General features: G+C 41.8%; 1 protein-coding gene and 1 non-coding gene across 2 annotated transcripts in view; both read right to left on the minus strand.

The window, feature by feature from the left end:
• Positions 1 to 16,831: 16,831 nt before the first annotated feature.
• LOC123729988 (U2 spliceosomal RNA) lies at positions 16,832 to 17,022 on the minus strand. Its single transcript, XR_006761681.1, has one exon. It is a non-coding gene; the product is annotated as a U2 spliceosomal RNA (small nuclear RNA).
• A 909-nt stretch (positions 17,023 to 17,931) lies between these two features.
• Positions 17,932 to 27,500, minus strand: part of LOC123729834 (tryptophan 5-hydroxylase 1) — a 15,147-nt gene continuing 5,578 nt past the window's right edge. Inside the window, exons 2-5 of the mRNA XM_082968261.1 lie at positions 21,370 to 21,496; positions 20,037 to 20,132; positions 19,623 to 19,756; positions 17,932 to 19,004 (exon numbers count right to left, since the gene is read on the minus strand). Coding sequence (XP_082824387.1) covers positions 18,830 to 19,004; positions 19,623 to 19,756; positions 20,037 to 20,132; positions 21,370 to 21,496 — 532 coding nt within the window. The 3' untranslated portion in view covers positions 17,932 to 18,829. The remainder of the gene's footprint in view (positions 19,005 to 19,622; positions 19,757 to 20,036; positions 20,133 to 21,369; positions 21,497 to 27,500) is intronic.

A 27,500-nucleotide genomic window follows, 5' to 3' on the forward strand; every position in this document is an offset into this window, starting at 1 on the left:
GATTAGTGGGGACCAGTCAATTCACTGAGAAAGAGCTGTTTAGTAGGTGATTAGTGGGGACCAGTCAATTCACTGAGAAAGAGCTGTTTAGTGGATGATTAGTGGGTACCAGTCAATTCACTGAGAAAGAGGTGTTTAGTGGGGACCAGTCAATTCACTGAGAAAGAGGTGTTTAGTGGGGACCAGTCAATTCACCGAGAAAGAGGTGTTTAGTGGATGATTAGTGGGTACCAGTCAATTCACTGAGAAAGAGGTGTTTAGTGGGTACCAGTCAATTCACTGAGAAAGAGGTGTTTAGTGGATGATTAGTGGGGACCAGTCAATTCACTGAGAAAGAGGTGATTAGTGGGTACCAGTCAATTCACTGAGAAAGAGCTGTTTAGTGGGGACCAGTCAATTCACTGAGAAAGAGGTGTTTAGTGGGTACCAGTCAATTCACTGAGAAAGAGGTGTTTAGTGGGTACCAGTCAATTCACTGAGAAAGAGGTGTTTAGTGGATAATTAGTGGCTACCAGTCAATTCACAGAGAAAGAGCTGTTTAGTGGGGACCAGTCAATTCACTGAGAAGAGGTGTTTAGTGGGGACCAGTCAATTCACTGAGAAGAGGTGTTTAGTGGGGACCAGTCAATTCACTGAGAAGAGGTGTTTAGTGGGTACCAGTCAATTCACTGAGAAAGAGGTGTTTAGTGGATGATTAGTGGGTACCAGTCAATTCACAGAGAAAGAGGTGTTTAGTGGGGACCAGTCAATTCACTGAGAAAGAGGTGTTTAGTGGATGATTAGTGGGGACCAGTCAATTCACTGAGAAAGAGGTGTTTAGTGGGTACCAGTCAATTCACTGAGAAAGAGGTGTTTAGTGGGGACCAGTCAATTCACTGAGAAAGAGGTGTTTAGTGGGGACCAGTCAATTCACTGAGAAAGAGGTGTTTAGTAGGTGATTAGTGGGTACCAGTCAATTCACTGAGAAAGAGGTGTTTAGTGGGTACCAGTCAATTCACTGAGAAAGAGCTGTTTAGTAGGTGATTAGTGGGTACCAGTCAATTCACTGAGAAAGAGGTGTTTAGTGGATGATTAGTGGGTACCAGTCAATTCACTGGAAGATCTATTTCATATATAGTGCATTACTTGTGACACGGGCACATCCACAGGGGTATAGATGTGTCCGTGATTGAACAAGTTGCCACAGTTGGCAGTTATCTCCCCACCAGCAACAGGCAACACAATTGTCTTCTCTGCTTGACCCCAACCCTGTTACTCAGGTGTGTAGGCGTATAGCTGGATAAGGCAGCAACAGTTAGTTATCTATCTCTTGACTAATGCTATTTCCTCTTCTCTGTCTCCTCCCTCTCCTCTCCTCTCCTCTCCTCTCCTCTCCTCTCCTCTCCTCTCCTCTCCTCTCCTCCCTCTGTTCCTCTCTCACCTCCTCTCTCCTTTCCCCTCCACTCCTTCCTCTGTTCCTCTCCTCCCTCCTCTCCTCCCGCTGTTTCTCTCTCATCATCTCTCTTCCCTCTGTTCCTCTGTCCTCTCCTCTGCCTCTCTTCCCTCTGTTCCTCTCTCTTCCATCTGTTCCTCTCCGTTCCTCTCCTCTCCATTCCTCTCATCTCCTCTCTTCCCTTTGTTCCTCTCTCCACTCCTCTGTCTCTCTCCTCTCCGGTCCTCTCTTCTGCTCTATCCCTCTTTTCTCCTCTGCCTCTCTTCCCTCTGTTCCTCTCTCCTCTCATCTGCCTCTCTTCCCTCTGTTCTTCTCTCCTCTCCTCTGTTAATGACCTACTTCAGTAGCACCAGAAATAGCAGCAGTACTCAGGGCTCACCTACCCATGCAGTTTTGCTGCTTCACTGCTCCAGCCATTCTGTCATTCTATCATTCTACCATTCTGTCATTCTACCATTCTACCATTCTGTCATTCTACCATTCTGTCATTCTACTTTTCTGTCAATCTACCATTATACCATTCAACCAATCTTCCATTCTGTCATTCTACCATTATACCATTATACCATTCTGCCATTCTGGCATTCGACCATTCTGTCATTATACCATTCTACCATTCTGTCATTCTACCATTCTACCATTCTGTCATTCTGTCATTCTACTATTCTACCATTCTGCCATTATCAATTCTGTCAATTCACCATTCTGTCAATTTACCATTCTGCCATTCCACCATTCTGTCAATTTACCATTCTACCATTATGTAATTCTGTCATTCTACCATTCTGTCATTCTACCATTCTACCATTACACCATTCTGTCATTCTACCAATCTTCCATTCTGTCATTCCACCATTCTGCCATTCTGCCATTCTGTCATTCTACCATTCTGTCATTCTACCATTATGCCATTCTGTCATACTATCAATCTGTCATTCTGCCATTCTACCATTCTGTCAATACACCATTCTGCCATTCTACCGTTCTGCCATTCTACCATTCTGCCATTCTATCACCACCATGCCCAAGACAAGACAGGAGGGTAGAGGGGAGGAGAGACATACCAATAACGTATTTGAATTCAGAGAGAGAGGGTGAGAGAGTGAAAGAAAGGGGGAATGAGGTGGAAACTGAGCTGCACTTCCTTAACTCCTGCCAAATGTATGACCATATTAGAGACACATATTTCCCATAGATCACTCAGACCCACAAAGAATTGAAAAACAAATCCAATTTTGATAAACTCCCACATCTATTGGGTGAAATACCACAGTGTGCCATCACAGCAGTAACATTTGTGACCTGTTGCCACAAGAAAAGGTCAACCAGTGAAGAACAAACACCATCGTAAATACAACCTATATTTATGTTAATTTATTTCCCCTTTTGTATTTGCACATCGTCACAACACTATATATAGGCATAATATGACATTTGAAATGTCTTTATTCTTTTGGAACTTTTGTGAGTGCAATGTTTACTGTACATTTTTTATTGTTTATTTCACTGTTGTTAATGATCTATTTCATTTGCCAATAAAGACCCTTAAATTGAAAAATGTAATTAAAAGAGCAGAGGTTCAAACACCACAAACACCCTCTCTATTAGCTCCGCCTTTCCTTCATATCTTTATCCAACCACCCATCATCCATCCAACCACCCTTCATCCATCCACCCATCCATCTCTCCTACCGAAACGTATGTGGCAGGGTCTACAATCACGGATTACAAAAAGAAAACCATCCCCGTCGCGGACAGCGATGTCTTGCTCCCAGACAAACTAAACAACTTCTTTGCTCGCTTTGAGGACAATACAGTGCCACTGACACGGCCCGCTACCAAAACCCGTGAGCTCTCCTTCACTGCAGCCAATGTGAGTAAAACATTTAAACATGTTAACCCTCGTAAGGCTGCCAGCCTCAGAGCATGCGCAGACCAGCTGGCTGGTGTGTTTACGAACATATTCAATCAATCCCTATCCCAGTCTGCTGTTCCCACATGCTTCAAGAGGGCCACCATTGTTCCTGTACCCAAGAAAGCTAAGGTAACTGAGCTAAATGACTACCGCCCCGTAGCACTCACTTTCGTCATCATGAAGTGCTTTGAGAGACTAGTCAAGGATCATATCACCTCCACCCTACCTGACACCCTAGACCCACTCCAATTTGCTTACCGCCCCAATAGGTCCACAGACGACGCAATCGCATCGCAATCACACTGCACACTGCCCTAACCCATCTGGACAAGAGGAATACCTATGTAAGAATGCTGTTCATCGATTACAGCTCAGCATTTAACATCATAGTACCATCCAAACTTGCAACTGGGTCCTGGACTTTCTGACGGGCCGCCCCCCAGGTGGTGAGGGTAGGAAACAACATCTCCACCCCGCTGATCCTCAACACTGGGGCCTCACAAGCGTGCATTCTCAGCCCTCTCCTGTACTCCCTGTTCACCCATGACTGCATGGCCATGCACGCCTCCAACTCAATCATCAAGTTTGCAGACGACACTACGTGGTAGGCTTGATTACCAACAACGATGAGACGGCCTACCGGGAGGAGGTGAGGGCCCTCGGAGTGTGGTGTCAGGAAAATAACCTCACACTCAATGTCAACAAAACAAAGGAGATGATCGTGGACTTCAGGAAAGAGCAGAGGGAGCACCCCCTTATCCACATCGACGGAACTGTAGTGGAGAAGGTGGAAAGTTTTAAGTTCCTTGGCATACACATCATGGACAAACTGAAATGGTCGACCCACACAGACAGCGTGGTGAAGAAGGCGCAACAGCGCATCTTCAACCTCAGGAGGCTGAAGAAATTTGGCTTGTCACCAAAAACACACAAACTTTTACAGATGCACAATCAAGAGCATCATGTCGGGCTGTATCACCGCCTGGTACGGCAACTGTTCCGCCCACAACCGTAAGGCTCTCCAGAGGGTAGTGAGGTCTGCACAACACATCACCGGGTCAAACTACCTTCCCTCCAGGACACCTACACCACCCGATGTCACAGGAAGGCCAAAAATATCATCAAGGACAACAACCACCAGAGCCACTGCCTGTTCACCCCGCTATCATCCAGAAGGCGAGGTCAGTACAGGTGCATCAAAGCTGGGACCGAGAGACTGAAAAACAGCTTCTATCTCAAGGCCATCAGACTGTTAAACAGCCATCACTAACATTGAGTGGCTGCTGCCAACATACTGACTCAAATCTCTAGCCACTTTAATAATAAAAAATTGGATGTAATAAATGTATCAGTAGTCACTTTAAACAATGCCATTTTATATCATGTTTACATACCCTACATTACTCATCTCATATGTATATACTGTACTCTATACCATCTACTGCATCTTGCCTATGCCGCACCGCCATCGCTCATCCATATATTTATATGTACATATTCTTATTCATTCCTTTACACTTGTGTGTATAAGGTAGTTGTTGTGAAATTGGTAGATTACTTGTTAGATATTACTGCATGGTCGGAACTAGAAGCACAAGCATTTCGCTACACTCGCATTAACATCTGCTAACCATGTGTATGTGACCAATAAAATTTGATTTGATTTGATACCCATCTTAATCCATCTAACCACCCTTCAGTCCTTCATCTGTCATCCATCCATCCATCCATCTTTCCTACCTATCTTTATCCATCCAACCACTCTTCATCCATCCATCCATCTCTCCTACCTATCTTTATCCATCCAACCACCCTTCATCCATCCATCCGTCCATCCATCCATCTCTCCTACCCATATTTATCCATCCAACCACCCTTCAGTCCTTCATCCATCCATCCATCCATCCATCCAAACTTGAGGCCAAATTCTGCATGTTGGAGAACGCTGCCTTATAACATACCTGTTAAACAAAACCAGAATGCTTAGTCCCCACCAAAAATACCCATTGAATAACTAACTTGTTTACGTTGTGTAACGTTATCCCGTTCTCTGCATATTTAACCATGACATTACTCTCACCACACACAACACTCTCATTCTCATTTCAACAAAAGCAGACTGAGCAAACTGAGAACTGAAAGAACTGTCCTGTCTGATTGACTCTTCTCATTCACCCAGAGCAGCTGGGTTAACTAACTATGTCAGTGATGATCATATTCAGCTCATCAGACACTCTGTGTGTGTGTGTGTGTGTGTGTGTGTGTGTGTGTGTGTGTGTGTGTGAGCACTTTAAACTGTACAGCATTAGATGGGAGGATCCTTAACTAATTAAAGCGAAGAGGAGAGCAAAAACGCTAAAATATTCATTTCCCAGAATGCCATGCACGCATCTGTTTATTCTGGTTGGTTCTCCAGACCAGTAAAAAAAACAAGAGCACAGTGGTAACCGTAGTAACTAAAGAGGAGTCACTGCAGCGGAACCAAGAAATGGTGCGTCTCATTTCAGTCACTACTTAGTGTAGTGAAAGCAACATGCTTTTTAAAAGGGGGCACTCTGCAGTTCAACCAACAATAAAGTAGACACGGGTAAGCAGATGAGGGGGGGATGGGTTTGAGTCCTTGTGTTGATGCGTCGGAGGACTTTTAAAGGTTAAATTATTACTAAATGTAACTACTGTCAAATTCATGTACAGAGGTAGGTCTGACCATCTATGATATCACAATTCTAGTTTTAACCATGTTGTGAGGCTATACATATATATGTACAATAATTTCATTATTTACAATTTACATTGTCTACAAACATTGGAGTAAAACAAGCTTATATTTTGGGTTCTGATGGGGGTACGACAGTTGAACTAAAGCTCATGAGGCATTTATAATTTATATTCTTCAAGAATCAATGGCTATATATCATTAATTTACAACTTAAACAAATGCATCTACTAATCACAGATGGCCCCTTTATCTAAATCTTCCATGTGTAATGCTTTTCATAGGAGAAGTATGGGAGTCAGGCGCAGGACACAGGGATGAGTGCAAACAAAACGTGTTTACTCAAAAACAATAATCCAACTTCTCCCACAGCAATAAGACATGGCTGGGAGAAACACCTCCAACAATCCGGCTCCGGACAGACAAACAGGAAACAATCACGGACAAGACAAACAGGAAACAATCACGGACAAGACAAACAGGAAACAATCACGGACAAGACAAACAGGAAACAATCACGGACAAGACAAACAGGAAACAATCACGGACAAGACAAACAGGAAACAATCACGGACAAGACAAACAGGAAACAATCACGGACAAGACAAACAGGAAACAATCACGGACAAGACAAACAGGAAACAATCACGGACAAGACAAACAGGAAACAATCACGGACAAGACAAACAGGATCGCCAGAGGGTTAAATAATGAACAGGGAATATGAAACAGGTGTGTATAATTAAGACAAAACCAAACGAACAGGGAAACATAGATCGGTGGTAACTAGTAAGCCGGTGACGTCGACCGCCGAACGCCGCCCGAACAAGGAGAGGGGCCGACTTCGGCGGGAGTCGTGACTCCATGTCTTTTCCTCTCCCCTGATAACTCTACAATATAATGTTGTGTTCCGTAAAGGCTGACTGAGTGTGTTTTGAATTGATCGTTATAATTCTGAGGAGACGTATGGATTATGGAAAGTCCAATAATAGCCTCACATCACACAGAAAGCTGGGGTTTCAATGCACCACAGGTACAATCTGGTCCATAACTGTTAGGTACTGTGTCATGTATTGTATTTTATGGTGGGAACCCCAGGAAGAGTAGCTGCTGCATGAGCAACCGTTAATGAGGAATCTAATGAACTCAACTGCACAATACAGGATATACTAGTAAGTTGTGAAGGGAAAATAGAAAAGCACTTACCTACAATGGCAACGTTATGTTCAGATCCACAAGCAAATCTGTGGAGAGAAAAACAGATGAGCTCACTGCATTATATGTTCTGTTGATTGGTGATGAGATTACTAGTCTGGGAAGTACAGTAGATGGGAAGATAGTGAAGATGTGTATGGTTATAGTCTACCTTCTACAATTCGCCTATTCTACATGATCAACGTACAAAACGACATAATACATTACGAATATATGCAGAGTGCACCTATAAATCCACCCTTTACCTGACAAGGCTCACAGCTGTTCTCTTTTTTTAACATGATAGCATGTAGCTGAGGCAAGCTATAATTACATCAACAGGGAGATGATGATTCCTAGGGTGCATCCCAAATAGCACCCTATTCATTATGTAGTGCACTATGAACCCTGGTCAAAAGTAGTGCACTACATAGGGAATAGGGAGCTATGGGCCCTGGTTAAAAGTACTGCACTACATAGGGAATAGGGTGCCATGGACCCTAGTAGAAGTAGTGCACTACATAGGGAATCGGGTGCCATGGACCCTGGTCAAAAGTAGTGCACTACATAGGGAATAGGGTGCTATGGGCCCTGGTTAAAGTAGCGCACTATATAGGAAATAGTGTGCCATTTGGGACACAGACCCTGTATAATGGCAAGGCTCTGAGAGAGCCACTAAGACCAGAGGGGCATTCCCATGTAATTTGTATTTATTTAACCTTTATTTAACTTGGCAAGTCAGTTAAGAACAAATTCTTATTTACAATGACGGCCTACCAAAAGGCAAAAGGCCTCCTGCGGGGACGAGGCCTGGGATTAAAAATAAAAATATAGGCACACACATCACGACAAGAGAGACACCACAACACTACATAAAGAGAGATCTAAGACAACAACATAACAAGGCGCCCAGCACACAGCATGGAGCACACACAGCCCATGGTAGCAACACAACCGACAACATGGTAGCAACACAACATGACAACAACATGGTAGAAACACAACAGGTGCCCCGCCGGAGCCCAAGGCAGCACACATGCCCGCGGAGCACACACATGCCACGGGAACACAACATGGCGCCCCTGGCGCCCAGCCCAACAGGTGCCCAACATGACAACAACATGGTAGCAACACAACATGGTAGCAACACAACATGACAGCAGCACAAAATGGTACAAACATTATTAGGCACAGACAACAGCACAAAGAGCAAGAAGGTAGAGACAACAATACATCACACAAAGCAGCCACAACTGTCAGTAACAGTGTCCATGATTGAGTCTTTGAATGAAGAGATGGAGATAAAACTGTCCAGTTTGAGTGTTTGTTGCAGCTCGTTCCAGTCACTAGCTGCAGCGAATTGAAAAGAGGAGCGACCCAGTGATGTGTGTGCTTTGGGGACCTTTAACAGAACGGGTGTTGTATGTGGAGGATGAGGGCTGCAGTAGGTATCTCAGAGAGGAGGGAGTGAGGCCTAAAAGGGTTATTCCCATGTTATTCTCATGCTATCCCCATGTTATCCCCATGCTATCCCCATGTTATTCCCATGTTATTCCCATGTTATTCCCATGCTATCCCCATGCTATCCCCATGTTATTCTCATGCTATCCCCATGTTATCCCCATGCTATCCCCATGCTATCCCCATGTTATTCCCATGTTATTCCCATGTTATTCCCATGTTATTCCCATGTTATCCCCATGTTATTCCCATGTTATTCCCATGTTATTCCCATGTTATTCCCATGCTATCCCCATGCTATCCCCATGCTATCCCCATGCTATCCCCATGTTATTCCCATGTTATCCCCATGTTATTCCCATGTTATCCCCATGTTATTCTCATGCTATCCCCATGTTATTCCCATGTTATTCCCATGCTATCCCCATGTTATCCCCATGCTATCCCCATGCTATCCCCATGTTATTCCCATGTTATTCCCATGTTATTCCCATGCTATCCCCATGCTATCCCCATGTTATTCTCATGCTATCCCCATGTTATCCCCATGCTATCCCCATGCTATCCCCATGTTATTCCCATGTTATTCCCATGTTATCCCCATGCTATTCCCATGTTATTCCCATGTTATCCCCATGCTATCCCCATGTTATTCCCATGCTATCCCCATGCTATCCCCATGTTATTCCCATGTTATCCCCATGCTATCCCCATGCTATCCCCATGTTATTCCCATGCTATCCCCATGTTATTCCCATGTTATCCCCATGTTATTCCCATGCTATCCCCATGCTATTCCCATGTTATTCCCATGTTATTCCCATGTTATTCCCATGCTATCCCCATGCTATCCCCATGTTATTCCCATGTTATTCCCATGTTATTCCCATGCTATCCCCATGCTATCCCCATGTTATCCCCATGTTATCCCCATGTTATTCCCATGTTATCCCCATGCTATCCCCATGCTATCCCCATGTTATCCCCATGTTATCCCCATGTTATTCCCATGCTATCCCCATGCTATCCCCATGTTATTCCCATGTTATTCCCATGCTATCCCCATGTTATTCTCATGCTATCCCCATGTTATTCCCATGCTATCCCCATGCTATCCCCATGTTATTCCCATGTTATTCCCATGTTATCCCCATGTTATTCCCATGTTATTCCCATGCTATCCCCATGTTATTCTCATGCTATCCCCATGTTATCCCCATGCTATCCCCATGTTATTCCCATGTTATTCCCATGTTATCCCCATGTTATTCCCATGTTATTCCCATGTTATCCCCATGTTATTCTCATGCTATCCCCATGTTATTCCCATGCTATCCCCATGTTATCCCCATGTTATTCCCATGTTATTCTCATGCTATCCCCATGTTATTCCCATGCTATCCCCATGTTATCCCCATGTTATTCCCATGTTATTCCCATGCTATCCCCATGTTATCCCCATGCTATCCCCATGTTATTCCCATGCTATCCCCATGCTATCCCCATGTTATTCCCATGCTATCCCCATGTTATCCCCATGTTATTCCCATGCTATCCCCATGTTATTCCCATGTTATCCCCATGTTATCCCCATGCTATCCCCATGCTATCCCCATGTTATTCCCATGTTATCCCCATGCTATCCCCATGTTATTCCCATGTTATCCCCATGCTATCCCCATGCTATCCCCATGTTATTCCCATGTTATCCCCATGCTATTCCCATGTTATCCCCATGCTATCCCCATGCTCTCCCCATGTTATCCCCATGCTATCCCCATGCTATCCCCATGCTATCCCCATGTTATTCCCATGCTATTCCCATGCTATTCCCATGTTATCCCCATGCTATTCCCATGTTATTCCCATGTTATTCCCATGCTATCCCCATGTTATCCCCATGTTATTCCCATGCTATTCCCATGTTATTCCCATGCTATCCCCATGTTATTAACTAATAATTGCTAGCCTGGAGGTCCCATGTGACAATGACCATGGGAGTTGGCAAGACAGCACCAAAGGCTACATAGTGACCAGCTTGTTGAAGATGATGTTGGGCCTAAAGCTATTTTCTAAACATGTGCCAGGTTGTTCTCTCTCTGGGGGGGGGGGGGGGGGGGGGGGCTGCTGATGGTGTGCCAGGTTGTTCTCTCTCTGGGGGGGGGGGGGGGGGGGGCTGCTGATGGTGTGCCAGGTTGTTCTCTCTCTCTGGGGGGGGGGGGGGGGGGGGGCTGCTGATGGTGTGCCAGGTTGTTCTCTCTCTATAGGGGGGGGGGCTGCTGATGGTGTGCCAGGTTGTTCTCTCTCTATAGGGGGGGGGCTGCTGAAGGTGTGCCAGGTTGTTCTCTCTCTGGGGGGGGGGGGGGGGGGCTGATGGTGTGCCAGGTTGTTCTCTCTCTATAGGGGGGGGGGCTGCTGATGGTGTGCCAGGTTGTTCTCTCTCTCTGGGGGGGGGGGGGGGGGGGGGCTGCTGATGGTGTGCCAGGTTGTTCTCTCTCTATAGGGGGGGGGGCTGCTGATGGTGTGCCAGGTTGTTCTCTCTCTATAGGGGGGGGGGCTGCTGAAGGTGTGCCAGGTTGTTCTCTCTCTGGGGGGGGGGGGGGGGCTGATGGTGTGCCAGGTTGTTCTCTCTCTATAGGGGGGGGGCTGCTGATGGTGTGCCAGGTTGTTCTCTCTCTGGGGGGGGCTGCTGATGGTGTCGATAAAGAGAGAGGTACCCTGACTGTGTCCCAATAATCTCTTATTTCTCCTGAAGTTGTACACTTGTTCACTTCCATTTACTAATTCTCGAAAGGTAAATGACTGGTATAAGAAATTCCCAGTTGTTCATGCCTCCACAAACCCAATGTTTTTAGATTTGTAGGAGGTAGTGAATGAGTGCACACTTCAGGAGAAAGGAGGGATTGGGAAGCAACCACTGATTACACACACACACACAGACATAGGAAGCATCCAAAATGGCACCCTATTCCTCTTATAGTGCACTACTGTTAGTAGGGAATAGACAGTGATGCAGGTAATAACTAATACACTCATACCTTATATCAAGGCTAGAACTGTGTAACAGCGAATCTTTAGTTTGTGTTTTAGTTTCTACTGCCCACTACTGGACTGGAGCTGAACTTCTCTTCAACAGTCCCTCTCTCTCTCTCCCCAACAATGAGGATGAATTACACAACATGATGACTGAAATCTGACTGATCTACAAATCATCTCGCTTCATACACAACTACTCATTATTGTTTACCCACAATGCATCACAGCTTTTTCGAACACAGCAATTGATTGGTTAATTTGCGCAGGGCGACTGCTTAGTAGATGGTCTGGAACGCAGCCATTATCTCAAACACACCTGTGACCAGTCTCCCCTGTGACCAGTCTCCCCTGGGACCAGCCTCCCCTGGGACCAGCCTCCCCTGGGACCAGTCTCCCCTGGAACCAGTCTCCACAGAGGACCACAGAGGACCTCCTCCCCAGCTGTCCGTAATTGCTTCTCCCCCAGGTGAAGACCCGCCCACACTCTGGGGAAAAAAAGTGTCACTCCATTTAGTCAGGATCCTTATAAGACATTATAACATAGTAATAAGATGGTAATAAGACATTATAAGATGTACTAAGACAATATAAGACGGTACTAAGACATTCTAAGACGGTACTAAGACATTCTAAGACGGTACTAAGACATTCTAAGATGGTACTAAGACATAAGATGGTACTAAGACATTATAAGATGGTACTAAGACAATATAAGATGGTAATAAGACAATATAAGATGGTAATAAGACAATATAAGATGTAACAAGACAATATAAGATGGTACTAAGACATTATAAGATGGTACTAAGACATTATAACATGGTACTAAGACATTATAAGATGGTACTAAGACATTATAAGATGGTACTAAGACATTATAAGATGGTACTAAGACATTATAAGATGGTACTAAGACATTATTAGATGGTAACAAGACATTATTAGATGGTACTAAGACAATATAAATTGGTTCTAAGACAATATAAGATGGTACTAAGACATTATAAGATGGTAATAAGACATTATAAGATGGTACTGAGACATTATAAGATGGTACTAAGACATAAGAGGGTACTAAGACAATATAAGATGGTACTGAGACATTATAAGATATAACAAGACATTATAAGATGGTACTAAGACATAATAAGATGGTACTAATACATTATAAGATGGTACTAAGACATTATTACATGGTAACAAGACATTATTAGATGGTACTAAGACAATATAAATTGGTTCTAAGACACAATAAGATGGTACTAAGACATTATACGATGGAAATAAGACTATAAGATGGTACTAAGACATTATAAGATGGTACTAAGACATTATAAGATGGTATTAAGACATAAGATTGTACTAAGACAATATAAGATGGTACTAAGACAATTATAAGATCGTACTAAGACAATATAAGATGGTACTAAGACAGTATAAGATGGTACTAAGACATTATAAGATGGTACTAAGACAACATAAGTTGGTAACAAGACATAAGATGGTAACAAGACATAAGATGGTACTAAGACATTATAAGACGGTACTAAGACATTATAAGATGGTAATAAGACATTCATTATAAGATGGCACTAAGACAATATAAGATGGTACTAAGACAATATAAGATGGTAATAAGAACATACGAAATTGGTACTAAGACATTATAAGATGGTACTAAGACATAAGATGGTACTAAGACATTATTAGATGGTAACAAGACATTATTAGATGGTACTAAGACAATATAAATTGGTTCTAAGACAACATAAGATGGTACTGAGACATTATAAGATGGTAACAAGACATTATAAGATGGTACTAAGACATAATAAGATGGTAAAAAGACAATAAGATGGTAAAAAGACATTATAAGATGGTACTAAGACATTATAAGATGGTACTAAGACAATATAAGATGGTAATAAGACATAAGATGGTGCTAAAACATTATAAGACGGTACTAAGACATTATAAGATGGTACTAAGACAACATAAGATGGTACTAAGACAACATAAGATGGTAATAAGACAATATAAGATGGTAACAAGACATAGATGGTAACAAGACATAGATGGTACTAAGACATTATAAGACAATATAAGATGGTACTAAGACATTATAAGATGGTAATAAGACATTCATTATAAGATGGCACTAAGACAACATAAGATGGTACTAAGACAACATAAGATGGTACTAAGACAACATAAGATGGTAACAAGACATAGATGGTAACAAGACCATAGATGGTACTAAGACATTATAAGACAATATAAGTATGGTACTAAGACATTATAAGATGGCACTAAGACAATATAAGATGGTAATAAGACATAAGATGTTACTAAGACATACGATGGTACTAAGACATTATAAGATGTAACAAGACATAAGATGGTATTACGACATTATAAGAAGGTAATAAGACATAAGATGGTAATAAGACATAAGATGGTACTAAGACATTATTAGATGGTACTAAGACATTTTAAGATGTACTAAGATGGTACTAAGACATTATAAGATGGTACTAAGACATTATAAGATGGTAACAAGACACTATAAGAGGGTCATACATAATGACAAGTCCTATAATGTGTTAGAACTGTTTCATAATGCATTATACCTGCATGTAGTGGTATCATCCACAGCCCAATTAATACTATGTAAATGTGATATTTCAGTCTTTTTAATAGATTTGCTAATAAAAATTTCAAAATCGTTTTTTACTTTGTCATTATGGGGTATTGTGTGCAGATTTATGTGGAAAAATAAATAATTTCATGAATTTTAGAACAAGGCTGTAACATCACTGTCACGTTCGTCTAAAGGAGTAGACCAAGGCGCAGCATGCTTAGAGTTCCACATGTTTAATAAATATGAAAACTCACCAAAACAATACAGATGAAGACGAAGCGTGACGTTCTGGGCTGCTCACAGGCAGCTACACAAACACAAGATCCCACAAAGCACAGGTGGGAAAAGGCTGCCTAAGTATGATTCCTAATCAGAGACAACGATAGACAGCTGCCTCTGATTAGGAACCATACTCGGCCCAAAACAAAGAAATACAAAAACATAGAAAAAGGAACATAGAACGCCCACCCCAGTCACACCCTGGCCGAACCAAAATAGAGAACAAAACCCTCTCTATGGCCAGGGCGTGACAGTCACAAAATGTGGAAAAGGTCAAGGGGTCTGAATACTTTCCAAATGCACTGTATTTCCCACCCTTTTTCCATAAAACATATTCAAATATGTTCAAAGGTCTACTACAATTGTTGTATTGGGAACATGTGACAAATAAAGTTTGATTTGATTTGAATGAACGTGGCTTTGGGCCTGGTCTCGGAGAAGCAGTATATCCTTCGCGTAGGACTCATTAAAGAAAAAATCTTTGTCCAGTTCGAGGTGTGTAATCGCTGTTCTAATATCCAGAAGTTATTTTTCGATCATAAGAGATGGTAGCAGCAATATTATATACAAAATAAGTTACAAACAATGTGAAAAAAACTAACAAAATCTCACAGTTGGTTAGGATCCCGTAAAACGGCCACCATCCCCTCCGGCGCCATTATATTAATGCTATAGAACTGATATAACGTCAACAAAGTATTTATCAGACTCTCTTATCCAGAGCCACTTACATTAGTGAGTCATTTAGCAGAAACTCTTATCCAGAACAACTTACAGTAGTAGTGAGTGCATACATTTTCATAGGTGTTCATCGTACTGGTTCCCTGTGGGAATTGAACCCACAACCCTGGCTTTGCAAGTGCCCTGCTCTACCAACTGAGAAATGGCCACCTGGTGGCACCAGATATCCGTTGAGTTTCTTAAGGTGTGAAGTCTGTTGGATGTGTCGGAGACGTGGTCGGAACACCTGGGTTTGTAGCGTTTATTTCCAGGTTAAATACATTTACTGGTATGAACAATTGAAATAAAACGTACAACACCGATATCACCCCGAATTAAAGAGAGAACAAAGAGTTAGATTGAAGAGAGGACAGAAGGTAAATTGACAACCTGTTATGCATCTGTTATGGGAAAAAGTCCTCAATGAAACTAACATTAAGTGCGGAGAATGATACACTTGCCATCAAGTAGCCTATTCAAATGCAGGCTATCATTTGATACAATAATTACTTCGAAATGACGATATCACTGGAGTCATTGCAAATCATTTTGTGTCACTTGTGTAGCCTACCTGGACCTGACAAACAGATTGAATAAATAGCCTATAAATTCAGTTTATTGTTGTTGTAGCCTTGTGTTATTATGCAATTATGAATGTCCATGTTTAGTTAATTACATTGGAAGTTATCAATTGTGATCATGGTCACAACTCTATCGCAAATGTATCATTCTCCCCATTTAATGTCAGTTTGAATGTGGACTTTTCCCTGAACGCGTAGGCTATGTTTTGTCATGCTGATTATTCAATACAAGAGCAAGGTAATGTTGATAGGAATGTCTTTACTTCAGTATCATTTTGTAGCGTGCATTCACCTCCGTTCAGTGCGCAGTAAATAATGCCTAACTTGGCTCACTACAACTATAGAGTATCACACTCAGATACACATAACAGGAACGCCATCTATTGGCTTGGCGACTTCGCTAACAGGCTACACAAGTGACGCAAATTGATTCGCAATGACCCTCAGTGATATAATTTCAACATATCTATTGTATCAAAATGGTAGGCTAAGGCTACAGCAGTTTACAATGACCTCGAATTTAATAGCCCGATTTTTACTTTGTGGCTGTGGTAACTAGTGGGAAACGTTGTGCAGTCAACAGGCTTCCTTTAAAAAAAAACATTTATATTCCTTGTTAGACGGCCACTAGTATCTGGTCAATATAATGGATAAACTGTGTTGTAAATAAGGAGAAATAGCCATCATTTTGTAATACAAACAAACCTCGTTTACATTACAAAGCAAGAGCATATATCAGTATAGAGAAAATCCAACGACTTTTGGTAAATAGCTACATGAAATTAAATGAAAACTACTGTTGTGAAGTAAGTCATAAAAACAAATCCAAATGCATGAAATGTTACATTAACAACGACAGGGGTGCACCGTTCCTGGAGGTACTGCAATACCAGGTCGATGCGTGGAGTGGACGGAGCAAGCCCCTATTCCATCTCCCTATTCCAAAAATCAATTTAATATATGGTCCCCAGATAGGGGACGTATCAGATATTAAACTGATAAGAACAGATACTACACTTGATCTTAGCCAAAAGGCCGAGAAGCGATACCGTAATGCTTTCAGGAAGAAGGGGGGATTCTCGGACACGTCAAATTTGATGACGGTTATACCAAAATATGCTCTGTTTTCTTTTCAACAAATAGCAAAGCTAATATTTTTAAAAACATTAGTGGTGTATATTGGGAGTTGATCAACATCGGATATAACTACTTTTGACGGTAACAAACGACCAAATTGGTAGGTATCAAAGTCACGTGGTTATCCTCCCGCCAATCGGAAATTAGAGAAAGCGTTGTGTAAATCACATTTGATTAGGAGCTAGATTGGAAGAATAACCTATCAAAGAAGTTAGGGAAATAATAAGTACACATTCTGTGAAATTTGGAGATAACTGTATTGTCAGAAATGTTACTTTACATAAAAGATATGTGGTGGCACTGCTGCCACAAGGTAACTGGAGTACCCTGTAATGGCCACCTGGTGGCACCAGATATCCGTTGAGTTTCTTAAGGTGTGAAGTCTGTTGGATGTGTCGGGAACGTGGTCGGAACACCTGGGTTTGTAGCGTTTATTTCCAGGTTAAATACATTTACTGGTATGAACAATTATGAAAGGAAAGATGACGAAGCACAGTAATCCCTGAAATTAGATGTTGGCCTATCAGGTTGTCAGCATCTAGCTCAGCAAACCATGGAAAAACGGAATTTAAATTGTAATCCCACATTTTAACATATTCTTAAACTGACAAGAATTATTATTTTGATTGAAAATCTAATTTTGCTTCTTAGCCTATGTCTTTACAAATTACGTCGATATTCCTTCTTAATTCGCTCGATAACGTTACGAAAAAAAGTGTTTATTGGATAAATGTGGCGACTCATTGGTCTAGATATTTTAGATAGACCTGGTAACCCTGCCATTATCCCATATCCCCATCATTTCACAATGCAAAGACATTCTCTTCAGGAAACGTTTATTGTTAAAATGCCAAAGAAATACATTACCCATACATAAGAGACACATGCACATTTTTATTTCATGACTTATACATAATCAGTTTACATTTATTTACAGTAGAAAAATAATGATATTTAAAGTTTTCATGAGTATATGTACTAGTTACATTATTAAATATGTTTTATGATTTAGAAGTGGATAATGAGAAAGCTAAATATTATTTTATGATTTAGTAGTGGATAATGAGAAACCTAAATATTTTTTTTATGATTTAGAAATGGATACTGTCAAAAAAATCATCCTTGAATACATTCACACTTTTGAATAATAATATTATAACTTACACCATTAAATTCATCCCAGCGACAACCTTATACACAACAATTGGAGGAATATATTGGACACCATAGTGTACGTTATTAGTAAGGTACTGTATCTTTGGATGCATTGAATGGGGAAGATAAGAGAAGTCATAGACTGGGAGTAATACACAGGTGGATCACGAGCCGAGTATTTATTTACATAAGAGACGTCACAATAGTGAGGTGTGCTTAAGGGATATGGCTTGGGGGGAGGCCCAGATTTCTTCTGTCGGGGCTGTCTTGCCAGTTGCCGTCTCCCATGTCATTGTTTTGGTGCGACAATGACCATGGAAGTTGGCAAGACAGCACAAACAGATCTGACTGATGGATAATAATTGGATAGGAGAACAGGAGTGGCGTGTCGAGGTCGTCACATACACTCAGATGATGGCGTTGAGGTCATCAGAGACCTAGGCCTGTGTCCCAAATGGCACCCTATTCCCTAAACAGTGCACTACTAGAGCAGGGCCCACATGTAGGAAACAGGGTGTCATTTAGAAGGCAGTATGTGACTCCTAGTGCTTTAGGTTGTCACTCAGACTCCCAGGTGTTTGTTAAGCCGGCTGAGGGCGTCACCCACAATGTCCAGTTCGTGTCTCAGCTCCTCCACCACGCTGTTAATGCTGGGAGTGTCCTTCAGAACGTCCACACTCTGGGTGTAGGGGTTGTATCGCACCGTGAACGGACGCTTGATCGTCTTGGCAAACTCCCTGGAGGATGGGGAAGAATGAGTTATTATGCATATCTAGAAGAGACTATCTAGAAAATACTAGAAGCAACTATCTAGAAGAGACTATCTAGAAGATATGAAAGTAATCTAAAAGCCTTTACAAGTCCCTACAGTGATGGTAGGAGTCAGTAACAGACTATGTATTGGGGGAGCAGCGTAGCCTAGTGGCTAGAGTGTTGGACTAGTAATCGAAAGGTTGCAAGATCGAATCCCCGAGCTGACAAGGTACAAATCTGTCATTCTGCCCCTGAACAAGGCAGTTTAAGCTAGGCTGTCATTGAAAATAAGAATTTGTTCTTAACTGACTTGCCTAGTTAAATAAAGATAAAATAAAAAAAAATGTATCACTCCACTGTAACACTTTATTTGCAGGGTACCTACACAATGACATCATAACACATACATAACCCATTCATAAACAGTACATAAGTCCTTATGAAGGTAATCTACCTTTAAATAATGTGTTACAGTACGGGTTGTTTTGAAGTCCTTATGAAGGTAATGTATCTTTAAATAATGTGTTACCATACAGTAAGATTCCAGATGCCCTTTGACCCCAAGGTCACTATACACTACGGGTTTCAGTTTCACTCCTCACCTCATCTTGACTTTGGCCTCCTCAAAGCTGTCGGACACAAAGTAGACGTCCTGAAATGTTGTGATGATGCACTCTTGTTTACATGTGACCTTAGGGTCAAAGGGCTTGATGACGGCGTTACCAGACAGAGCATGCTGCGGGGAGGAAGAACAAAACATCTGAAATGTGCTGAGGCTGTGTCCTAAATGGCAGTGCATTACTTTTGACCAGGGCCCAAGCGTTTGATTGTGTGCCCACTATCATCCATTTAGTGTATCTCTATTTGTCCAGTTTCCCATGCCCACATTAACACTAGTCTTGTAAAAAAAACAGCATTCTCCCCTAAATAACTTTGTTTGTAATATAATACTACCTTTAGTTTCTAATATAACGGTAAAGGTGTTGACCGATTTTGCTACGATAATATTGATATACCTTGAGTTCACTGATAGAGGACAGCAGGCCTGCTCCGTACGCTCTCAGCTTCCCCTCCTGTTTACACAGGCCGAACTCCACCGTGAAGAAATAACACTGAAACACAACAACACATGTACGAGTCAGTAATGCCAACCAGATGTGAACTGCTGGTCCATTCCCCTCTCTAGGTTCTAGCTTAGACCCAGATCTGCCTGTGCTGTTGTGCCGACTCTGATGGTCATTGTCACATCAATAATGATAAGAGTTGACAAGACAGAACAATCAGATGTAGGACCAGGCTAACAAGGCTCACGGTTGGTGATCCTTCCCTGTAGCTCAGTTGGTAGAGCATGGTGTTTGCAACGCCAGGGTTGTGGGTTTGATTCCCACAGGGGACCAGTACGGAAAGAAGAAAAAAAATGTATGAAATGTATGCATTCACTACTGTAAGTCGCTCTGGATAAGAACATTTGCTAAATGACTAAAATGTCAAATGTAAAAAATGGTGACTAAACTATTCTCATACAACCAGCCAAGTTCAGGGTTGGTGACTAAACTAATCTCAACCAGCCATCCTTGAGAAGCAGGTTAGTAATGTTACTAGACAGCAGTGGTGTAAAGTACTACTTAAGTCAATTTTTTAGTGTATCTGTACTTTACTATTTATAATGTTGACTACTATTACTTCACTACATTCCTAAAGAAAAGAAAATAATTTTTACTTTGTACATTTTCCCTGACACCCAAAAGTACTTGTTACATTTTAAATGTCATTTCAATGAAGGTATCTTTACTTTTACTCAAGTATTGGGTACTTTTTCCACCACTGATCATGGTACTTTTTGTTACAGAGTCTACAAGGTTCAGTGTTGGTGCTAAACTGATCTCATGCGCCAGTCAGAATTGTTTTAAACTTTTATATGTAATATAACGTCTATGATGTTCAGTGCTGGTACTAAACTAATGTCATGCTCTAACCGTCCCTGGGAAGGAGGTTAGTGTTAGACAGGATGCCTATTCACAGTGGCCAGGGTCTGTATGGCTAGTGTTAGACAGGATGCCTACTCACAGTGGCCAGGGTCTGTATGGCTAGTGTTAGACAGGATGTCTACTCACAGTGGCCAGGGTCTGTATGGCTAGTGTTAGACAGGATGCCTATTCACAGTGGCCAGGGTCTGTATGGCTAGTGTTAGACAGGATGCCTACTCACAGTGGCCAGGGTCTGTATGGCTAGTGTTAGACAGGATGTCTACTCACAGTGGCCAGGGTCTGTATGGCTAGTGTTAGACAGGATGCCTATTCACAGTGGCCAGGGTCTGTATGGCTAGTGTTAGACAGGATTACTACTCACAGTGGCCAGGGTCTGTATGGATTCATCTGAAGCTCCGAGGGAAGCCAGGCCTATCTCCTGGGAGAACTGGGCGAAGCTGGGTTCAGCCAGCAACGGGACGTGACCCAGTAATTCATGGCATGTGTCTCTGTGTGACCAGAAACAAGAAACGCTGAGTTATACAGATCTTTATTTACTTTGCTTTTACACTGAATGTATGGAGTACGTAATGTATGTAGTATGTAATATGTAATGTATGTAGTATGTAATGTGTGTAGTATGTAATGTGTGTAGTGTGTAATGTGTGTAGTGTGTGTAGTGTGCAATGTGTAATGTGTGTAATGTGTAATGTGTGTAATGTGTGTAGTATGTAATGTATGTAGTATGTAATGTGTGTGTAGTATGTAATGTGTGTAGTATGTAATGTGTGTAGTGTGTAATGTGTGATGTGTGTAGTGTGTAATGTGTGTAGTGTGTAATGTGTGTAGTATGTAAGGTATGAAGTGTGTAATATGTGTAGTATGTAATGTGTGTAGTGTGTAATGTATGTGGTATGTAATGTGTGCAGTATGTAAGGTATGTAGTATGCAATGTGTGTACTATGTCATGTATGTAGGGTGTAATATGTGTAGTGTGTAATGTGTGTAATGTATGTAGTATGTAATGTATGTAGTATGCAATGTGTGTAGTATGTAATCTCAGAATCATTAATAAACAACACAGAATAAATGGAGAATCTAGCTAACTGGTTTATGACGAGATTATACCCTACAGTTGGACATACTGGAGCCTTTCCAGTCATTCAGGATGTTGGTTAAGGGACCTTTACTGAGGAATGTGGTTGTTTTTCAGGTCATTCAGGATGTTGGTTAAGGGACCTTTACTGAGGAATGTGGTTGTTTTTCAGGTCATTCAGGATGTTGGTTAAGGGACCTTTACTGAGGAATGTGGTTGTTTTTCAGGTCATTCAGGATGTTGGTTAAGGGACCTTTACTGAGGAATGTGGTTGTTTTTCAGGTCATTCAGGATGTTGGTTAAGGGACCTTTACTGAGGAATGTGGTTTGTTTTTCAGGTCATTCAGGATGTTGGTTAAGGGACCTTTACTGAGGAATGTGGTTGTTTTTCAGGTCATTCAGGATGTTGGTTAAGGGACCTTTACTGAGGAATGTGGTTGTTTTTCAGGTCATTCAGGATGTTGGTTAAGGGACCTTTACTGAGGAATGTGGTTGTTTTTCAGGTCATTCAGGATGTTGGTTAAGGGACCTTTACTGAGGAATGTGGTTGTTTTTCAGGTCATTCAGGATGTTGGTTAAGGGACCTTTACTGAGGAATGTGGTTGTTTTTCAGGTCATTCAGGATGTTGGTTAAGGGACCTTTACTGAGGAATGTGGTTGTTTTTCAGGTCATTCAGGATGTTGGTTAAGGGACCTTTACTGAGGAATGTGGTTGTTTTTCAGGTCATTCAGGATGTTGGTTAAGGGACCTTTACTGAGGAATGTGGTTGTTTTTCAGGTCATTCAGGATGTTGGTTAAGGGACCTTTACTGAGGAATGTGGTTGTTTTTCAGGTCATTCAGGATGTTGGTTAAGGGACCTTTACTGAGGAATGTGGTTGTTTTTCAGGTCATTCAGGATGTTGGTTAAGGGACCTTTACTGAGGAATGTGGTTGTTTTTCAGGTCATTCAGGATGTTGGTTAAGGGACCTTTACTGAGGAATGTGGTTGTTTTTCAGGTCATTCAGGATGTTGGTTAAGGGACCTTTACTGAGGAATGTGGTTGTTTTTCAGGTCATTTAGGATGTTGGTTAAAGGACCTTTACTGAGGAATGTGGTTGTTTTTCAGGTCATTCAGGATGTTGGTTAAGGGACCTTTACTGAGGAATGTGGTTGTTTTTCAGGTCATTCAGGATGTTGGTTAAGGGACCTTTACTGAGGAATGTGGTTGTTTTTCAGGTCATTCAGGATGTTGGTTAAGGGACCTTTACTGAGGAATGTGGTTGTTTTTCAGGTCATTCAGGATGTTGGTTAAGGGACCTTTACTGAGGAATGTGGTTGTTTTTCAGGTCATTCAGGATGTTGGTTAAGGGACCTTTACTGAGGAATGTGGTTGTTTTTCAGGTCATTCAGGATGTTGGTTAAGGGACCTTTACTGAGGAATGTGGTTGTTTTTCAGGTCATTCAGGATGTTGGTTAAGGGACCTTTACTGAGGAATGTGGTTGTTTTTCAGGTCATTCAGGATGTTGGTTAAGGGACCTTTACTGAGGAATGTGGTTGTTTTTCAGGTCATTCAGGATGTTGGTTAAGGGACCTTTACTGAGGAATGTGGTTGTTTTTCAGGTCATTTAGGATGTTGGTTAAGGGACCTTTACTGAGGAATGTGGTTGTTTTTCAGGTCATTCAGGATGTTGGTTAAGGGACCTTTACTGAGGAATGTGGTTGTTTTTCAGGTCATTTAGGATGTTGGTTAAGGGACCTTTACTGAGGAATGTGGTTGTTTTTCAGGTCATTTAGGATGTTGGTTAAGGGACCTTTACTGAGGAATGTGGTTGTTTTTCAGGTCATTCAGGATGTTGGTTAAGGGACCTTTACTGAGGAATGTGGTTGTTTTTCAGGTCATTCAGGATGTTGGTTAAGGGACCTTTACTGAGGAATGTGGTTGTTACAACACTAATTGGTAGTTGGTTATACAGCACTAGTTGGTAGTTGGTTATACAACACTAGCTGGTAGTTGGTTATACAGCACTAGTTGGTTATACAGCACTAGTTGGTTATACAACACTAGTTGGTAGTTGGTTATACAACACTAGTTGGTTATACAACACTAGTTGGTAGTTGGTTATACAACACTAGTTGGTAGTTGGTTATACAACACTAGTTGGTTATACAGCACTAGTTGGTAGTTGGTTATACAACACTAGTTGGTAGTTGGTTATACAACACTAGTTGGTTATACAGCACTAGTTGGTAGTTGGTTATACAGCACTAGTTGGTAGTTGGTTATACAACACTAGTTGGTTATACAACACTAGTTGGTAGTTGGTTATACAACACTAATTGGTAGTTGGTTATACAGCACTAGTTGATTATACAACACTAATTGGTAGTTGGTTATACAGCACTAGTTGGTAGTTGGTTATACAACACTAGTTGGTAGTTGGTTATACAGCACTAGTTGGTTATACAGCACTAGTTGGTTATACAACACTAGTTGGTAGTTGGTTATACAACACTAGTTGGTTATACAACACTAGTTGGTAGTTGGTTATACAACACTAGTTGGTAGTTGGTTATACAACACTAGTTGGTTATACAGCACTAGTTGGTAGTTGGTTATACAACACTAGTTGGTAGTTGGTTATACAACACTAGTTGGTTATACAGCACTAGTTGGTAGTTGGTTATACAGCACTAGTTGGTAGTTGGTTATACAACACTAGTTGGTTATACAACACTAGTTGGTAGTTGGTTATACAACACTAATTGGTAGTTGGTTATACAGCACTAGTTGATTATACAACACTAGTTGGTAGTTGGTTATACAACACTAGTTGGTAGTTGGTTATACAGCACTAGTTGGTAGTTGGTTATACAACACTAGTTGGTTATACAACACTAGTTGGTAGTTGGTTATACAGCACTAGTTGGTTATACAGCACTAGTTGGTTATACAACACTAGTTGGTAGTTGGTTATACAACACTAGTTGGTTATACAGCACTAGTTGGTTATACAACACTAGTTGGTAGTTGGTTATACAACACTAGTTGGTTATACAACACTAGTTGGTAGTTGGTTATACAGCACTAGTTGGTAGTTGGTTATACAACACTAGTTGGTAGTTGGTTATACAGCACTAGTTGGTTATACAACACTAGTTGGTAGTTGGTTATACAGCACTAGTTGGTTATACAACACTAATTGGTAGTTGGTTATACAGCACTAGTTGGTTATACAACACTAGTTGGTAGTTGGTTATACAGCACTAGTTGGTTATACAACACTAGTTGGTAGTTGGTTATACAGCACTAGTTGGTTATACAACACTAGTTGGTTATACAACACTAGTTGGTAGTTGGTTATACAGCACTAGTTGGTTATACAACACTAGTTGGTTATACAACACTAGTTGGTAGTTGGTTATACAACACTAGTTGGTTATACAACACTAGTTGGTTATACAACACTTGTTGGTTATACAATACTAGTTTCTCAGATATTTAACGTCAGCAGCTGTCCAGCATGCACAGTTTATGTTTATGTTCTGGCTGCCAGGACAACCAAACAGATGTGTCTGCCAGGACAACCAAACAGATGTGTCTGCCAGGACAACCAAACAGATGTGTCTGCCAGGACAACCAAACAGATGTGTCTGCCAGGACAACCAAACAGATCTGGCTGGCAGGACAACCAAACAGATCTGGCTGGCAGGACAACCAAACAGATCTGGCTGGCAGGACATCCAAACAGATCTGGCTGGCAGGACATCCAAACAGATCTGGCTGGCAGGACAACCAAACAGATCTGGCTGCCAGGACAACCAAACAGATCTGGCTGCCAGGACAACCAAACAGATCTGGCTGCCAGGACAACCAAACAGATGTGGTGCCACCAGGCAGTGGGACTTACACATTTGGTAAACTAGAATAGGAAAAAATGAGTGTAGACTCAAAAAGGCAAATACAGACATACACACACGCAACTTGGGGGCTAAACAAAAATAAGTTAAACACACACACAGTGCCATCCAGCTCCAGACTCTACTGTAGAGCTGTCCTCTCCTTCCCTGTTCCCTCTCAGGGAGCTGCTGAGTGACTGTTGGTTTGGTAGTGGGTGTTGTCAGGACAGGGCTGCATCACCGTGGAGACACTTGCTATGGCAACACAGTTCAGTTACCTAATAGGTCCTGTCGTCAAGGCAACAGAAGCGGAGCTTTGTCTCCTGCTTTCATCAAGGGTAACACACACACAGATCACATCTTCAAGCCTTCTATCTACCTATCCCAAATGTTCGGTCTGTTTCCGTCTCTCTGTTTCTTTCATCGAGGGATTTCCTTTATTCAATTCCTTTATCTCTCCGTCTCCCTCTATCTTTACCGACCGATGGATGAAAAGCCTCTGGGTTCTGTGCCAGCAGAGGGAACAGACATATGCTGTCTGTCTCCCAGACCAAGGTGTCACACAGATATGCAGGCAGCTTATGACAGTGTGATACATTCAACCTGCCAGCAATCTAAAACCTACATGGTCACTGCAGTCTGTACACATATAAATATGTATACCAATATCTCCTGTTCACGTGGAGAGTATATCTCCTGTTCACCTGGAGAGTATATCTCCTGTTCACCTGGAGAGTATATCTCCTGTTCACCTGGAGAGTATATCTCCTGTTCACGTGGAGAGTATATCTCCTGTTCACGTGGAGAGTATATCTCCTGTTCACGTGGAGAGTATATCCTGTTAGGGCTAGGGGGCAGTATTGACACGGCTGGATAAAAAACATACCCGATTTAATCTGGTTACCACTCCTACCCAGTAACTAGAATATGCATATACTTATTACATATGGATAGAAAACACCCTAAAGTTTCTAAAACTGTTTGAATGGTGTCTGTGAGTATAACAGAACTCAAATGGCAGGTCAAAACCCGAGAGATTCCTTTACAGGAAGTGGCCTGTCTGACCATTTCTTGAACTTCTTTTCCATCTCTATCTTTTACTAAGGATCTCTGCTCTAACGTGACACTTCCTACGTCGTCCATAGGCGCTCAGAGCCCGGGAAAAACCTGAATGTCGTCATCCCAGCCCCAGGCTGAAACACATTATCGCCTTTCTCAAGTGGCCGATCAAGGGACACTGGGCTTAGGCGCGTGACCCGACCGCCCCCGCCTTTGTGATTTTTTCCTCTGTTTGCCGAAAAGGAGATTCCCGGTCGGAATATTATCGCTTTTCTACGAGAAAAATGGCGTAAAAATTGATTTTAAACAGCGGTTGACATGCTTCGAAGTACGGTAATGGAATATTTAGATTTTTTTTGTCACGAATTGCGCCATGCGCGCGACCCTTCTTTACCATTTCGGATAGTGTCTGGAACGCACGAACAAAACGCCGCTATTCGGATATAACGATGGATTATTTTGGACCAAACCAACATTT

The sequence above is a fragment of the Salmo salar genome, chromosome 23 (assembly GCF_965601325.2).
Source record: "Salmo salar chromosome 23, fSalSal1, whole genome shotgun sequence".
NCBI classification, from domain to species: Eukaryota; Metazoa; Chordata; class Actinopteri; order Salmoniformes; family Salmonidae; genus Salmo; species Salmo salar.